Here is an 18,615-nt window from a genome sequence, read left to right on the forward strand (position 1 = left end):
TGGGCATCGAGCTGGCACCTCGGCACCGTAAAAATCTACTGCCAATCATTAGCGGACTGGAGTTCCGCTGTGGTGACCCCTAACCGGGAAAAGCCGAAAGAAGAACAACATACACACAAATATACAATGTTATGTTGTCCTATCTCACCTTCATTCATTGCTAGTTGGGTACGGAACCAAGAATCTGTTCTGACGTGGCCTTATTTAAAAGCTCGAGAGCTTCCACTGGCTCGTGGCTATACCCTATCCCATGATGCTCAGGGAGGATTACGCAGTTCTTGTTTGCCACTAAACAAGATCGGGTGACTTCCATGCTGGCTCCTGGCTAAGTGGAATTTGCTTTATATACTGTTGTTCTATTTTTGCTCCTTTTATTAACAGTTAGTAATTACTGTTGTTATTGTTCAACTTAGAAATATTTGTTAGTGGTTTTTATTTGCTTAGTCCACTACTGTTTGCTGGCTCTTCTTCAGGCCATCATTTTTTCTCTAGGCCTGTTATTGTTAAACTTCCCCTATCCTGGCTTCCAGGCTCATTTAATTTAAAGAGCTTGGTTAATCTCCTTCCTAAGGTAGCTCGTTTAAGTTAGAGGGCTCCCTGTGGCCCATTTAACTTAGAGGGCCATTTTCACTTTTTTCTCATGTTCTTGTTGTTTTTGTCTATTTAGTAGGAGTAGTTCATTTAAGCTAGAGAACTTCTCCTTCCTCTTTGCTTGCTTGGTTTTTAAAATTTACCTAAAAAAAAAAACAAACAAAAAAAAAAAAAACAAGTTAAAATTGTGAGAGGCCTATTAAAAACCTCTTTTACAGAAGCTTTAGAAGGGACTCAGAGCACTAAACGTACAGACAAATCCCCTTCCTCTAGATCAGAAAAGTTGGGGAAAAGGACTTTGCCTTCAGCTTCATCCTCAGAGGCACCTAAAAAAAATGGCTAAAGATGGTCTTGGAACCAAGGAGTCTTGGTTTAGGAAAATCTCCCTCTTCAGCACTAGTTGTGTTTTCAGAGCAGATAGAGTTCCAGTTTCAGAGCCAGTCCCCTATATTGTTGCCAGTATCTCCTAATTTGAGGTCTCCACTTCTGCAAACAGCGAGATATCCAACATTGTCCTCCTGATCCTCCAGAAGCTTATTGGATGATGATGTGGAGTGGGTGGTGATGAGACTCCTTCAGACGCTGGCACTAGCTAAAATTCTGTTGACTCTGACCCTGAAGGAACCGGAGCTGACAAAGACCACTTCCCCTTTGTCGGTTCCTCCTCAACCCGATCTGGGGTTTCGGAGCAGGAGTGCTTGGACCAGAGAGTAGCGGAACCTTTGGGACTGAGACCCTCTACAGGACTGTCAATTCCGACAACTGCTCCAATTTCCTCAGTTCCATCAGAATTTGAGGAGTCTAGGAGCAGACATTCTCCTGTTGGGTCCAGGGAGGAGAGACAGATCAGACAGCTGTTCTACCTCTCAGGGGCCTCAGCATGGTTGAGCTCGGCTCCGACATCAGCTTCGGAGCCAACTGCTCTGCTTCGTGGCTGATCTTCTGGTTCTTTGGAGCTGGGAATCTCCTTGGAGCAGAGTGATGGGGCTTTTGAGCTGATGGAGTGAGTGCTGTCACCTCAGACTGCTCCACTCTCTGGTCCAAGTGCTCTTCCCCCAAAAGTGCCAGTGTCAGTCTCAGCCCCATTGCTCCTCCCAAGCGCAGAGACCTTAAGCCCAAGAAGGCTCCAGCGGGTGAAGCTATCTCTTCCAAAACCTCTCCAGAGTACCCATCTGAGGAGGTCTCTTGGAAAACATTGTGCAAGAGGAAGCACCTGGACTCCCCGGAGGAGTCTATCACCTCAGAAATGGAACTTGATGAGTCAGAAGGGTCCCCACAGTCACCCTCTGAAGATGTCTCCTTTGCAGACATCCTGGAGATCCTTAAGCAGAGAGGTGGCTGGAGGCCCACCAACAGTTCTGAGGATGAGTCAGTGTGCCCGGAGGCTTTTGGGTCTCACCCTTTCACCTCTTGGGTGTATCCACCTTTTGACCAGTTAATGAATGTAATTAGTCAAAAGGCATGGGGCTCTCCATAGTCAGTGGAGCTGTTCCTAGGAGGCCAAATAAGTTCATCACAGTGCCTACGGAAAAGGAGTTCCTGAGCATAGGTGCCCCGGTAGATGCTATGGTGGTGGTGGCAGCCACAAAGAAGGAATTGTCAAAGACTTCCTCATCTGTTTATCCACTGAACAAAAAGTCTCAAACAATGGACAGATATGGAAAACGTGTATGCTTTCTTCAGCGGCATTTACCCTTAGATCGCGGAATTATCTGACCTATTTCACTAGACTACAGAGGGATCTCCTGAAGGAGCTAGAAGATCCCCTTCAAGGTACTGTAGCTGCAGGGGTTTCAGATAAGGTTTCCTCCCAGCTTTCTACCTTAAATTCCTTGGTAAACTCCTCCATGTGACTTATTTCTTATGTGGCTGATGGAGCGAGCAGGGCAGCAGGTACAGGAATTCCCTTAAGGAGACATTCCTGGATGCGCTTATGTGACTTCGCAGAACCCTTCAAGTCTTCCTTTATTAACTCCCCTTTCAATGGCTCGTCTTTGTTCAGGCCCAGAGTTAGAGAGACCTTAACCATTTGTGAGCAAGAGGGAAAGACTGTCTGCCATGGGAGTCTATTTTTCTCTCCCCTCTAGACCTTATCCCAAAGGTCAGAAGGGGGAATGTGGTTCCACAAGTCCCAAGGAGCCTTCCCGGACACACGTGGTGATTCTTCCCCTAGAGGCAGAGGGGTAAGTAGCAATGGAAGACGCCGACCTCACAGCAGAGGGGGGTCCATAGAACGAGGGCGACAGGGACTCCTTCCTTGGAAAACCCTTTCAGCGCTCCTGAGAGGGGGCCCGACTGTCCATCTCTGGAGGCAGTTGGGGGGTTTTGCTTGTCGTTGTACACAAATGCCTGGCTAAAAATTACAAAAGACAAATGGGTACAAATGATCATATCTAGATGTTATTATATACCCTTTTCCTCTTCTCCATTAGACAAACAAACAATTCCAGATGTTTCTCCCAGTCAAAGGGATTATGCAACTCTAGAAGTACAAAAGTTGCTAGAAAAAAAGAGTCATCCAAAATGTCCCCGCAGACCAAATTGGATCCGGAACTTACTCGAGGTTCTTTTTAGTTCTAAAGAAGACAGGGGACTAGAGGCCCATTCTGATTCGCAGCAGACTAAAGTCAGTCAAGAAATCAAAGTTCTGGATGGTGACACTGCAGTCAATACTTCCCTTTCTGGGGAAAGATGATTGGATGTGCTCAACAGATCTCCAGGATGCGTACTACCACATAAAAATGGATAGGTGATCCAGGAGACATTTGCGTTTTTGGCTGGGAGCCAGTCATTACCAGTTTTGAGCACTGCTCTTTGGTCTCACTATAGCCCCCAGAGTGTTCACCAAATGTATGGCGGTGGTTACGGCTCAGCTGAGGAGTCTAGGATTCCGGGTATTTCCATACCTAGATGACTGGCTCCTAAATGCCACCACCAAGCAACTACTAACAAAAACAAGGGACAAAACCATTCATCTATGTTCTCAGCTAGGCATTCCAGTAAACTTAGAAAAATGTGCCTTGTTGCCATCACAGCATCACGTATCCATAGCTGCATATTTAGACACAAGAAGAACATTGGCCAAACTTCCCCAGGGAGGATACAAACCTTGCATCTTCAGATTGAGAACCTTTTATCCAAAAGGAAAACACAGGTGAAGACTGTTTTGAAGGTTCTGCGCACAATGGCAGCTGCAATAATTTTGGTACCTCTAGCTCGTCTACATATGAGAGTTTCTCAATGGCTTCTTTTTTCCCAGTGGTCCATGTAGGATCTACCCTTGTCTCGCAATATCATCATAACAGAATCCTGGAAAAAGGACCTGCACTGGTGGCTTCACTCAACTTAATTGACCGTAGGTCAACCATTTGTCTTACCACAACCAGTAGCCACGGTGACCACGGACGCTTCTCAGATTGGGGGGGGGGGCATTTTCTGGGAAAGACTGTCCAAGGCGTTTGGAAGGAACATGAAAACCTCTTGCATATCAATGTCCTAGAGATGAGAGTGGTGCTTTTTGCGATGCAAGCATTCCAGGACTCTCTTCCAGCAGGAACAATTGCAATTCAGACAGACATGTCAGTAGTGTGGTACATAAACAAGGAGGAACCAAATCCTACCCCGTATGTCGAGAGGCACAGAGAGTATGGCAATGGGCAGTCTCTTCTCAACACTTTGACAGCAATGCACATCCTGGTGAAATCCAATGTGATAGTGGACAAACTCAGCAGAGCTATTCTGATGCCCAACGTGTGGTCCCTACAACAAGAAGTTGTGGCAGAGATCTTCCACCAAAATAAAATAAATACATGGTACACCTTATAAATAAAAAAGTTTCAATTATCTCTCTGAGGCAGGCTGAGGACTGTTATTGCTGTATTACTGTAAGCAGTTCAGAATGGCAAGTTGAAACAACACGGTTATTGTACTGTATTTGACAGGGCTGTTATGATACAGGCAGAATATGAAGCCAGGAGCTCTTTTAACAGATTAAAATTAATCAAACATTATACCTGCCTATTGCACTGGTGAGTTAAACATATTAATGTAATGAAATATGTTAAAACTACTGAAGGCTCTAATATTGGTAGGAGAACTATTTTTTTTTTTTAATTTTAGTGTTAGTGAATGCAGTTACAGAGGATTCATTTTCAACCACAGACTGGTAACAAGTAATTAAAACAGACAAGTAATGCATTGTAAAATGAATGTCACTAGTCAAACATACCAAGCAAATGCATAAATAATGTGTGTTTATTTGAGCGCCAACATGTGTGTGTGCGTAAGGGAATCATACACTGTATTAGCATGGCATTCCCCTCAGGACGACCTCCTATACCATCTGCTGACTGCATTGGATTCCACAAGTACTCAGAGAATGAATGGATGAGCATTTGCATTCATTCAAAAGATTTAAAATAATGTTTTGTAAGTGCTGATTTTGAAGCATGGTTTCAAAGATGGACTAAAGCATTTTAATGAGCACTCTAAAAACATCACTTAAGTGAATGCAATATTTTGATTTGTGTTTTCTCCTTGTCATGTGATAAGTAGTGTCATCAACAGTACTGGAATTTTTTTATGGCACGCTCACCACAGAGTCCCAGAATATCTAGATTTAAGTACATCTTACTTTATGCTTATGCAGTTATTACAAAGCATGAACCATTAAATTATATTGGAACTTGGATTAATGCTGCTAGCTTAAAGCACTTGGCTATTCTGTTCTGTTCCCTTCTTAATTGCATTGTATGCAGAATGTGCAGGTCCTCCAAGTCTTTGTGTTTTTTTGCCAGTTTTTTTTTTACTCCCACACCTCAAAGACATGGTATGTGGGGGTGTGGGTGTGTGTGTGTGTGTGTGTGTGTGTGTGTGTGTGTGTGTGTGTGTGTGTGTGTGTCCCAGCATCTTATAATAGATGGGCATTCTGTCCAGGAATGATTTCTTGCCTTATACCTGCTACTTTCTTTGACAGGATTCAGCTTTCCATGTCCCTTCAGATCCCATGATCCCATGATCCTGAATCAAAGTAGGCAATGAAGAATGAATGAATGAACAAACAACACTGTCAAAATACTAACAATATGTTTTTATTGTGAAAAGTCAAGCTTTATTCTCCATCTTTTATTGCTAACTTTAACATAAACAAAATTAATAACTACCAGGATCTGATTTTCAGAAAATGAAAAACAGAGCATAGCAACATTGTCTGCCAACTGTGATTATAAGCATGATATATTCAGTTCATTAGACAAATAGTGAAGATCAGCTGACTACCAGGATGTGTTAATCCAGCCAGTTCAGTATTAGGAAACCATATCGGATCGTGTTGTGTCCTGCTACATTTCTCAGGTATATTTCTCTGTCAGGAAACAGGAGATGTAGAGTTCACTTCAGCAATTATGTTTCTGGACTCAGTGCATCAATCACCAAGTGATATTTAACAGACTTGGGATGGAGCAGCTGAAAAATTATATTAGCAGCCCCTCATATATTTATATTTGGTATTCTGATTACTCTCCTGGTCCATAATATAATCATTATATGTCATAACCTGAGGAATAATACAACATAATAGCAGGCAATAGAAACATATTACCTCTTTGGTCTTTGCAAAGTATTTAGCAACACAGAATACTTATAGTTTTGTCTTATATAGTTTTTGTAACTTTCATATACTAAAATGACAAAAATAAATACGTCACTAAATATGATAGAAGATTTAAACAAACAGAGTTGGAAAGGATATTATTAAGTTCATATTTTGAATCTGTTCAGGTAACCTATAAAAATTAATTACTGTAAAATATAAGAATGAAAGGCTATTTTATATATATATATATATATATATATATATATATATATATATATATATATATATATATATATACATACATACACACACCTTGTGATATACCTATATCAGTATCTAAAACATACATGGGCTGTTGAACACCAGCTCCATCTCTACTCAGAGCCTATACAATGACAGGTCTGTCTTAGCATGATTCAAAGAACAGGGGTAAATGGTACCTTAATTACAGTGTACTGCAGTGTGCAGGATCGGAGTGCACTAAACACAATGTCCCGTCTCTGTAGTGGTCACCTCTCACTAGATGGGAGATGGTATTTGGCTTGGCCCCTTATCACTGATCGGCATAAGCAGTATAACAGTAACACAGATGCCACACCTGCATTCATTCAGACTGCACGCAGTGGAAGGTAGTACAGTGAAAAAGGTGCAAATGATAATACACGATGTGGTTCTGACCCAGAATTTGTAATGCCAGTTATGCCTATGCTTTTGTGTGCAGCAACCATGTATGTACAGATCACGAGACTGTTACTGGATTAAAGGTGAGTACACCACATAGTTGTGGGTGATATCTACCAGAGTATGACATGTGGGCACTTCCACTGCCTTTGCAAAACATCTCTCCTAGGTGCATACTGTGCACCTTACAACAAATGGCAGGGATATAGGTATTATGCATATACCATATACAAAAGGATATACCTTATAATCCTGATACTACATCATTCTGAGGTGGACCAAAGTATTTTGAGGGCAATAACAGGCATGGACTTGTGTGGAACTGGTAATAGGATTGACAAAGGCAAATTTGTGCCCTAGGACATGTTTTACATTGGCATGCCCTATTAGCAGTCAGAGCTATTCTTGACTGCAGTAGCTTAGATAGCTAGCAGAATTCCTGGAACTAATTAGGACTTGATCGTAGGCATACAACAGTACAAAATTGTCTGTGCTGTTTCTTTTACACAACACTGCTAGTGAGCAGTGTACGGTGTAAATATCCATGAGATCATCCTCAAATTGTAACACACTGAACCTTGCGCATTTTTCCAATTTTTGCAATTGCTTCCACTTAGTACACATTACTACAAAACTCTAGCCAAATTGCATGTAGGCAGTTTTGCAGTGGGCATATTTAAAATGTGATACCCATAAAATAAAGTCAACACAACAAGTAAATGTGCATTATATTCTTATAACCAGTTTCTTAGTTATTCATCTTACTCTCATCTGTGTTACAGAACAGAGGATTGCAGATGTCAAATACTGGGATGATGAACTTAATCGCAAATTAGAAGAACTTAGCAATGAGACGGATGTGCTTCTAACTTATAAAGTGAGACTAGAAAAGGCCATTGAAAGCTGTAATGAGCCTTTGCGCATTGCCCAGCAGTGCCTCAGCAACAGGTTTGAAACTGTAGCATCTTACTTTGCGTGAATGCACATAATTTACATTTTATTACTTTTTTATTGCTGCTGCACACATGGATACAGTATTTATCTTAAAACTGTAATATACTGTTATGGTTGTTTTTTGCTGTTTTACTCACACTTCTCTCTGTCATACCACTCAACCTCTTGGAGCAAGAAATCTGGACAAAGCCACAAACAACGGGGGACAAAGTCCCAAAAATAGGGAAATTTTTTTTAAATATTGCTCTTACAAACTTGGAAAGTTGAATGTAGAACAGGCTTTGTATTAGCATGACTTTTCTGTAGGGTATGAAGTCTGAAACTCAATTGCCTGCCATTATTTTCTGACTTCAGTCCTCAATGGATTTACCAGTGATTTGCCAGAAAACAATAATTTTATGAGAAACAGAGCAAAAATATGAGGCAAAAATCTGGACATTCTACGAAAATCTGGACACGAAGGGTATGTGTTCTGCGATTTTCAGCTTATGTTCCCAGATCTGAATACAGAGATGCTGCTCCAGATATGTACATTTTCTCGGCTGAAGCGCCTTCTGTATGGAGTCTGCATGTCCTCTCCGCGATAGACTGGCATTTGAAAGACATGCGTGAATGGGCGTGCCTTCGTTGAAGGTTGGGCGTCGGGCTGGCAACTCGGCACCATAAAAATCTACTGCCAATCATTAGTGGACCAGAGTTCTGCTGTGGCGACCCCTATTCGGGAAAAAGCCGGAAGAAGACTACTCATATTTTCCTTACTCTGTTTGTTGATTTCTGCACTACCCAAAGAGATGCAGAAACAAAGGCACCAACAGTAGGGTAACTCCTTCTAGTTCCTTCTGATCTGCCCTTTTTCATATTGCTTTCATCATTTTCCTAGTATCTTGAGTCTCCTGTAGTGTTCCTATTTGAATGTTTTGTTTCTGCCATCTTTTCAGAACGAGAAGGTGTTCATCCATGCATGACTCATCTTTTTTCCAAAGAAATCCCTCCACTTGCTACTTATGTTGTCCATTCTAGTCTGATACCATGGAATGTGGTATTAAACAGCCTTTCTTGGTGATGGTACCAACTGTTGCCATGTGTGTCTGCTAGATATGTAGTAATTTTAACTCCCAAACTTTGTTTAATTCGTTTGTATACATATTGTGGTTTCTTCAGTCTGTCTTTATTAGGCTTTGATGATGAAATCTTGCTTCAGTGTCCTACAGTGTGATTCTATAAAATACTGCTGTTTTCTTGCTAAAGTGATGTAACCTTCAGCACTGCTCCATGTGAGGATTTATAAGCAACCTACACAATGAAATTAAGGGACTTTAGTCTATTACACCACCTTCTCTATATCCTACTGCAATTGTAACTGTGGTTGACATTATACTGTATAATATAAATAAAATACATAGTTAAAAGAATGCAAGAAGAGCACCTTGTTTAAAACGCCTAGATATCTTTATTTAAAACGCCTAGATATCTTTATTCAGATTTTAAAAAGAGCCACTATGTTCTCTGATACGCATTACAGAGTAATTACTACATGTTTTATGCAACAGCTTCTTATGGATGCATTATAGTACCCTTCTATTACATTAATCACATTTTATTAACTATCTTGTTCCTCTTTTTAAGTGTTTATTTATAAAATCATACATTTTAAGATATTTGTGTACTTTTTACAAGACTGGAAACAAAACAGAGTATGCAGCTCTCTTCCTTCTAGCATTATTCAGTGCATACTTTTTTGTTCTTTATTTTACAAACATGTTTGCATGCCTCCCCTATGAAGAATGTCTGTGCTAACTAGAGAAATGAATGATCTTTTTTAAAGAAAATTACACATAGTACAGTTTACTAGATGAACTTCGGCTGCATGAATTCACACACAACGTTAGGCCAGAGACTATATCTATGCTTATTTGACTGTCATTTAGCCATTCAGATGTAAGCATTTTTATATTTCTGTATACTTGTCCAGTTCAGTTTTGAGAAATTCTAAGGTGTTAGCTATTTTCACACGCAGATAATTTATTCCAACCTTATTCTGTGGACTACCATTTTTCAATGTGGTATATGATCTATGTATTTGTGAAGTGGTGAATGCTCCTTCAGATGTAACTCTTTGTAGGTTGGTAGTTAGATATCTAATATTTGAACTAGATACTTATCTCTTGAAGCATTATAGAGAAGTATCATGTGCATATGAAGTGTTATATATGCTAACAAGCAAATATTTATAGCAGTAAGCTTTTGTGTATAGCACGTGTGGATATGTTTTAATTTTCTTAGTGTGCCTCCCTTAAATTTTATTTTTTTGTATTAATGAATAACTAGAATGAGATGCCACATTTCAGCTTTATTCTGGCTAATCTGGTAAGAACACTCATAAGTGTATATGTGTTGCCAGTGGTGATAAATATCAGAATGCAGGCTGTTTAAAGTTGCAGATCTCTAATTCATATGGTTTGTAAATTTATGTATAATTATGACATGTAAACAATATGACCCAAAGCTGTCATTATGCCTGCAGCAGGAAAGCTACAGTATAGCTTTTATCACTAGACATTATAAATCACAGAAGCTATTACAACTGAAAACTCTGAACTAGGCCTTAAATGAAAATAGAAGTTGCCACCTTATGAGATGACTGGTTTTCAAATAATGCAGATAACTGAAACAATGTATTAGCATAGTTTATTCCAAAAGGAAGTCTCCTTTTCCATGAGGTGCATTGAGGTGAAAGCTAGGGGTGCAGGAGTCACCTGCAGGGGTATGTGCAGAGATTTACTTTGCATGAAAAACACTTTGTTAAAATGTTTGAATGCTGTTTCAAAATGTTTCTTTCATTCTAAATACCATTTGACATAGGTGTCTCTGATTTGTTTGAATGTGCTTTCAGACTGTTTCTTTAATTCTAAAGGAATGGTTGATCCAATGAAAATATTTTCTCACAAAATAAAATATACTGTAGCAACAGCTCAGAAATCACTATAAAAGATTATTGTTGAGATGGATGGGAGACTGTCTGATAGACCACCAGAAATAAAAGTTAGAAGTGGCTGTTGAGGGATGATAAGAGAAATGCTTCTGACCAATGATGTGCCAGAAGGATGCATGCTAAGGCAAGCTCTGTGAATATCTATGTGAATTGTCACACAAAAGATCAACAGAATGATTACTAATGACACCAAGTTTGGTGCAATGGTCATCGATGGAGGTGGCCAGAACTTTCTCTAAACCAGCCTATCTGGCTTACAGCCATAAGTATGGTAAACAGCTTGCTATATTTGTAGTATGCAGTTTGAAACAAGTTATAACATACGAAGTGCAGAAAAGCAAGAGCTTCAGTTAGGCTGGCAGCATTCATTTCCAAATCAGAAATTTGACACTTACGATTAGGGTACAAGAATGAGCATGTAATAGGTGAAACTGAAGTGTAGTGAGGTGACATAGTAAAAGGAGGCAAGCAGAAGACAAAAGACATTAAGGCAGCAAATATACAAGATGGATGGGAGCTGGCATAACAAGTCAAATGATGGAAAGGGGTAAAAATAGGTATATAGCAGAAAGAAAGAAGGGAAGGATACACTCAGGTTAAGGAAAGATGGAAGAATGGAAAAAAGCAGAGGTACCGAGTGAATGAATACTTCAGTCTTACAAACAAAAGCAAGGGAAGGATGACATACTAAGAAAGAGGTAAGGCAGAATTGGGAGACTAACAGACATATTCCAGGATAGAGGGGAAAGGAAGTTAAGAGAGAACTGACTTTCCTAAAGTAGGATAAAGAACATTATACTAGAGGTGTTTCATCCCAGGGTTTTCAAGAATCTCTCCGATCTACTGATTTATCTCCTGATAGAGGCTGACAGCAGATGACCAGCACTGTAGAACTGTCTCAAGACTGAAAGAGATTAGCAGGAAAAAGTTAGGGAGCTACAGGCAATATGGCCTGACAGCAATAGTCTGGTTACATTCCTAAAGCAATAGTCTCGGAGCCAAATTCCAACATGAATGTATTGCTCCAAGTAGCTTTTAAACAACAATCAGGTTTTATAACTGGGTTACAGGATAACTTAATAGGAGTAAACAAATATACAGTCTACCTGGAATTCCGCAAGGCATTTAGTTTAGTTCAGCTACACAAAGACAGCTGCTAGCGAAACTGGAGGGGTTTGTGGTAGGGTGAAGGCTAAAGAGTTAGATTGTACAGAGGGTTGGGGTGAGAGGAAATATATCAAGAATAAGGAAAGAGTGCTATGGAGCAATGCAGGTGATCTGTCTGGGTTCAGCTGCTCTTTGGTATGCGATTCGTTTCAGCCATATCTGGAGGAAAAGAGGACATGATTATCGTCTTCTCTAATGACACAAAGTTAGGTGCAGCAATGAAGGACTGAGGAAGGAGACAAAGGAAAAATTCAGAAGTACTGATCGATCAAGCATAAAAGTGGCATTTAAGTAGATTGAGTTACGCTGCTAACAAAGGCAAAGTACTGTACCTGGCCACAGCAACCTATCTTTGAGAGTAGAACTGATAACAGCAAAGGATCTGTAACTGTTGATCACACCTGGACTAAACAATCGGGCACAGAGTAAGAGGATAATGGCAGCAACCGAGAGAATTTTAGAATGTAGCTTTAGGGAGGCAGACTTTGCAGGTAAAAGGTAACGGCCTACTATATCATGCCCTGCTCAGATCACAGCATCAATACTGCATAAAACTCTGGAGACCATATAGAAAGAAGGATACGAAGATGTTGGAAAGAGGTCAGAGGAGAGCCACCAGAAGGGTGCATGGGATGGAGGGGAAGGATATGAGAAGCCTAAAGGTGCTAACGCTCTTCTCACTTGAGACCAGAAAAGATAGGGGCTCCTGATGTGGCTACATAAAACTGTGAGGTAGGTGAGAAGGGATTGCTGTGAAAAACACTAACTTGAGTAAGGGGGGGGGGGGCGGTTCAGTCACTTTACACAGAGGGTTGTGGCTCGATGAACTAGTATTACTACAGGGTATGTGGAGAAGGGTTGAGGAGAGATTTAAAGGGCAGACTACATGGGATTATTTTCACCTGCATATTGTAAAGGAGAAGGAATTATGCATACTGTACATGTTCACTAATAAACTAGCTATTACACTGAAAGAATACTGTGAGACAATCTGAATCTTTGATAGAAGTGTTTTTCTGACATTCCTATGTACATCACTGCATCTGGTGAGTTAAGTGCCCTGACACATTTCTGTCCTTGTCATGCTTTAATTATCGTGAGTGGTACATACAAGATGGGTTGCAAACTGGCTGAGTGACAGAACCCACAGGGTCAGAGTTGCTGGCGCCATGTCAGACTCAAAGCCTGTCACAAGTGGTGTCCCACAGGGCTCAGTCCTGGGCCCACTCTTGTTTGGCATCTACTTTTCCGAAGTACAAGCAAACACAGGAGGGTTATGGCTGACAAAGTTTGCAGATGACTGCAAACTGGGCGCCATAGTAGAAAACACATCTGACACAGATATCCTTCAGAAGGGTCTCACAGAAACGGATAACTGGTGCCAGAGCCACGGCCTAAAGTTAAATGCCAAAAAATGCATAGTCATACCCTTCGGGAAAAACAAGGTTACCCTAGCTACCAAATAGGTGGCAATCCACTGAGCACAGAAGAAGTTATCAGGGACCTGGGGACCCAGGTTGATAGTAGTCTGTCATTCGACACCCATGTAGCTAAAGTAGTTAGGAAGTCCTTCTACATTGCCCACCTTATCATGAAGGGATTCTCATCTAGATCAAGGGAGGTCATAGTCTCCCTTTACTCATCACTCATCAGACCAATGATTGAGTACAATGCCCCATTCGAATGTATCTGACCCGACACTTGCAGCAGCTGGAGAGGCCACAAAAGTTCCTCACCAAAAGGATAAAGGGTCTCAAAAATCTGTCCTATGCTGCCCGACTGAAAGAACTCCAGCTCTATTCAGTCGCCACTTGCTCAGAGGTGACCTTTGCCTAACATACAAGGCCATGTCAAACCCAGATTTGATGAATATGCTTCACCTCAAAAATCTAGATCCATCAGAGCCACAAGGGCGGGAGACTTAAACCTCGACACGGCTATTAATAGGACGTGCTGGAGGGATAGATTCATCACCCAAAGACTCCCTATGCTGTGGAACAAAATCCCGGTACATGTGAGGCAGAGCACCTCGCTGGCCTTGTTCAAGAGAAATCTTGACCAATGGATGGGAGATCGTAGATATACCCCAGGAATTACCTCAGTGTCACTGCTCGACAGAGGCACAGCAAAATAATGGGTATAGTTCCCCATACTAAAGGGGTGGCGTAAGCCACAAAACAATGGGCTAGGCTTATAAATGCCCTCGGGCAGATAGCCTAGTATGAACCTATGAACCTATACATTAAAGTGCATGGGTACATCACTATACTGTTCCCAAATGTATTTTTATGAAGGAAATTATATATATATATATATATATATATATATATATATATATATATATATATATATATATATATATATATATATGGATTCACTTCATAATACTTAAAATGACAAAACTTCATAATAATGAAGACCAAAATACTGAAAGCTCAAAATACTGAATACTCAAAATACTGAAAACACATATTATGCGTAAAAACTCAGCTTAAACAACATAAATCATAGCAATTTCTACCAAATATGCAGGGGCAAGCCCCTGCACACCCTGCTAATTATATATATCTACTCCAAGATTGCACTTAACTACACTATGTGCAATCTTGGAGTTGATGTATTTAATTAGTAGGGGGTGTAGCTTGCCCCCCTGCATATATTTGGTAGAAATTGTTATGATTTATGTTGTTTAAGCTGAGTTTACGCATAATATGTGTTTTCAGTATTTTGAGTTTCAGTATTTTGAGCTTTCAGTATTTTGGTTTCAGTGTTTTGAGTTTCAGTGTTTTGATATTTCAGTGTTATGAAGTGAATCCATAGATTATATATATATATATATATATATATATATATATATATATATATATATATATATATATATAAACAGTGGTATAGATCAAAGAAGCCAATGGAGGGAAATGCATGATGGTGCTTCAGATATTCCACGCATGGTACCAAAGTAGGAAAATATTGGAGAAACACTTCAAGCAACAACAGGAGTAACCAGTTTCAGAAACATTTTCCAAGTGGCTGGGTAATTGCACTGCTTTCTGTTACAGCAAATACAGCATATTTTTGCCTTGGGTGGATAGAGCCTGATATTAAGAGTCTTGAATGTCCAAAAACTAAACTGTAATTCTCGCAAAGTAAAAGCAAATTCTGACACTCGTTACATTATTAAAGTGCTTTTGCAGGAAGTTTCCCACCCTTCCTATTTTCTAAACATCCTTTTTAATTTCATTTCCATAAATGGTACACTATAAAAACCAAGAAGAATTTTCTTACTTGTGACAGACCATGACCTATTCCTATAGTTAGCAACCTCTTACCTCAGAACCAGGGGCAAATCCAAAAATAATCAGGGACAATCCAGGACACTTTTTAAAACATTAGTACTATTAATCAGAGAAATTGTCAGAATAAGAGAATGTGAATTAACATGTATTTTCTGAAGTAAAATAGGTCTATATCTGTAATCATTGCCATTAAGTGTGATTCACCACCTTTTCTTTCCAAATCACCAGTTTTTAAGGAGATTAAGAGAGGCAGGGCAAACTTATGAGCCAAAATCAGGGAGATCCCTGAAAAATCAGGGACACTTGACAGGCATCTTTCAGCCTAAATAACATCATTTTTTCCCCTTCTGTTGCTTTAGAACTTCTCAACTGTGATTTAATGCTAGTTTTAAGGGAAGAGTAAAATTCTCTGTTTTCATTATTTTTTCCTCCTTTACCAAAGTTGACACATTTTTTTTGAGAAATATCTTTAAACCACACATTCAGCTCACCATTTTTTTAGGTCTCAGTGATAACTTATTCTTTCTCTTATCCAAAATGACAATAGTGGTTTATTTGGGAACTGCAGAAAAATCAGATAGAAGAATTTATTCAACACTGTTCAAGATATCTTCAGCAGGATTTATTACCCTAATTTTCCAGACTTCGGGTATAATAAGAGCTTTGTTTTTTATAAATAACTTCCATGTACAGAAAAGAGAAATCAATTCTTAAATTCTAAGTTTTTCTCCTCACTGACTTCAGTGTAGTCAGAGTACAGCAGCAACCCCTTTGGAGGTACCTTTGTTGGTGCCCAAACCCCTTTGGAGGTACCTTTGTTGGTGCCCACAACCCCTTTGGAGGTACCTTTGTTGGTGCCCACAACCCCTTTGGCGGTATCTTTGTTGGTGCCCACAACCCCTTTGGCGGTATCTTTGATGGTGCCCACAACCCCTTTGGCGGTATCTTTGATGGTGCCCACAACCCCTTTGGTGGTATCTTTGATGGTGCCCACAACCCCTTTGGGGGTATCTTTGATGGTGCCCACAACCCCTTTGGAGGTATCTTTGATGGTGCCCACAACCCCTTTGGAGGTATCTTTGTTGGTGCCCACAACCCCTTTGGAGGTACCTTTGTTGGTGTCCACAACCCCTTTGTAGGTACCTTTGTTGGTGCCCACAACCCCTTTGTAGGTACCTTTGTTGGTGCCCACAACCCCTTTGTAGGTACCTTTGTTGGTGCCCACAACCCCTTTGTAGGTACCTTTGTTGGTGCCCACAACCCCTTTGTAGGTACCTTTGTTGGTGCCCACAACCCCTTTGTAGGTTCCTTTGTTGGTGCCCACAACCCCTTTGTAGGTACCTTTATTGGTGCCCACAACCCCTTTGTAGGTACCTTTATTGGTGCCCACAACCCCTTTGTAGGTACCTTTGTTGGTGCCCACAACCCCTTTGTAGGTACCTTTGTTGGTTCTCACCCTCCCATCCTTGGTATCTCTAATGGCTGTGATGCTAACCAAACACAGGTCATCTGGGAATCGCTGTTTCACTTTAAATTAGTGAAGCTTTGGAGGTATTAAGGCCTTGGTAAGATCTGATATAAAATGACATTTTAGAAGTTCTTCATCAATAAGGTACCGAAGTTAGTACCTTTATCAGTCCACTACAGATACAGCTACAAAATACAGTACAACTCTCAATGGCTACCTGCAATCTTGTATGATGAAAAATTAACACTGGAATACGTTTTTCTTACTTCTGCATATCACAAATATTCTAACTTTATTATAACATTCTTTGCGGTGTATATGTAGAAATTTCTGTAACATAGAAAATAAACAAATTGTTACTGGTTTATTGCATGTAAACATCAACTTTTTTCATCTAATTTACATTTATGGTAGAAGACAAATTCTGAGTATTTTTAACACTCAGAGGGCCTGGGGACCTCCACAGGAGTTCTCTACCAAGTGCTCATGGGGATGCCAGTGCAAGAGGTGAAAAATGGTTTTATCAGCCTCCTGCATCATGCAGGAGCCTTTACAATTTCACTTTAGAAGCCATGGCCACTTCATAGGTTGATATCAAAAGAAAAATGATAACAGATTTGTATTGATAGATGTTGTGGGAACTATATTATGTACATCACAGCATGGCAGTGCAACATAGCCCAATGCCCAGAACAGAGTTGCACTGGGAGAAGATGAAATGCATTGGACATACAAGGTATCTGGGCCTGTACATACCATGTCCAGTAATTTGTCAATGTGCTGCCAGTCACAGCATGGAATAGTGCCCTTATGAGTGCAAAGAGACATTCAGGAAGCCCAAAGGTCCAGTGAAGTCTGAGATCTGTCCACACATGTACAGACCACTTTGCAGTGTACAGTGAGGATGCAGAGGCAGTTATGAGTCTCATAATGCAGTGTATGCCTATAATACATTGCAATAAATCAATGGTTCATTGGCATTTAACCTGGATGGCCTCACTGGCATAGTCCTTGTGCTATGACCCCTAAATAGTGCAATATAAAAAGCTGCCATTGTGGTGTGCTTGTTGCTCTTTCGATTCATTTATAGTATAGCAACTGGATTCTGACTGCTCTGCCAAGGGAAGAACTGTTCTACATCTGCTGTGGTAAGGGTACACCTGAAACTGCATATGAAAAGGATGACAGGATTTTGTAAGATTTTATATGGAGGGTGTTGCTCAACAGCAAATTGTTGACAAGGGACATAGGAGTACAGGAAGGGTTGTAATGGATCTCCACATCATATAATTACTTTGGTTTACAGATACAGATGTGTTGTACATCTGCTGTGGTAAGGGTGATTAGATATATTTAATATTTTTTATTGTTAGGATGGTTACACCACAGTAACTTGCTGATCGGGGATAGGTGCATAAGGAGTGTTGAAATGGTTCTGTTAGAATAGACAGTCCTCAACAGTGGCTCAGTTGTGGTAGGTAGAGTGGAGGAGGCACACTGTGATACAGGTTATGGGTGAGTATGTGCGGTACACATTGGTTGTGTTTTTTTAGGCACAGGGCAGCACACGCTGATGACAGGGTACATGTCAAAACATAGTCTGTCCCCAAGGTGCCATACTGGACCACTATGGGGACGTTGCCTGTGATACTGGAGTATGGTAGGCATAACACCTTTTGGAGGTGCTGCTGTATGTGTAGTATAGATGGTGCTGCATATATTTTGTGCTCACTCACTATAGATGCATGCCCATATTTACAGGTATATAAATGGCCTCAAAGGAGTGAAAGCACCTCAGAAAATTCTCCAAGGCAGATACTGATGTGCTACTGTAAGATTTTCATGAGTAAAGATGGTTAATTCTGAGTATGGA

The 18,615-nt window shown here is 40.4% G+C and overlaps 1 protein-coding gene across 1 annotated transcript in view; it reads left to right on the forward strand.

The window, feature by feature from the left end:
• TEKT1 (tektin 1) overlaps positions 1 to 18,615 on the forward strand; it is a 154,181-nt gene that overhangs the window by 49,435 nt on the left and 86,131 nt on the right. Inside the window, exon 3 of the mRNA XM_044054243.1 lies at positions 7,648 to 7,813. Within this exon, the coding sequence (XP_043910178.1) occupies positions 7,648 to 7,813 (166 nt within the window). The remainder of the gene's footprint in view (positions 1 to 7,647; positions 7,814 to 18,615) is intronic.

This window comes from Protopterus annectens, chromosome 13.part0, assembly GCF_019279795.1.
Source record: "Protopterus annectens isolate FY-2018-M chromosome 13.part0, PAN1.0, whole genome shotgun sequence".
In the NCBI taxonomy this organism is placed as follows: Eukaryota; Metazoa; Chordata; order Ceratodontiformes; family Protopteridae; genus Protopterus; species Protopterus annectens.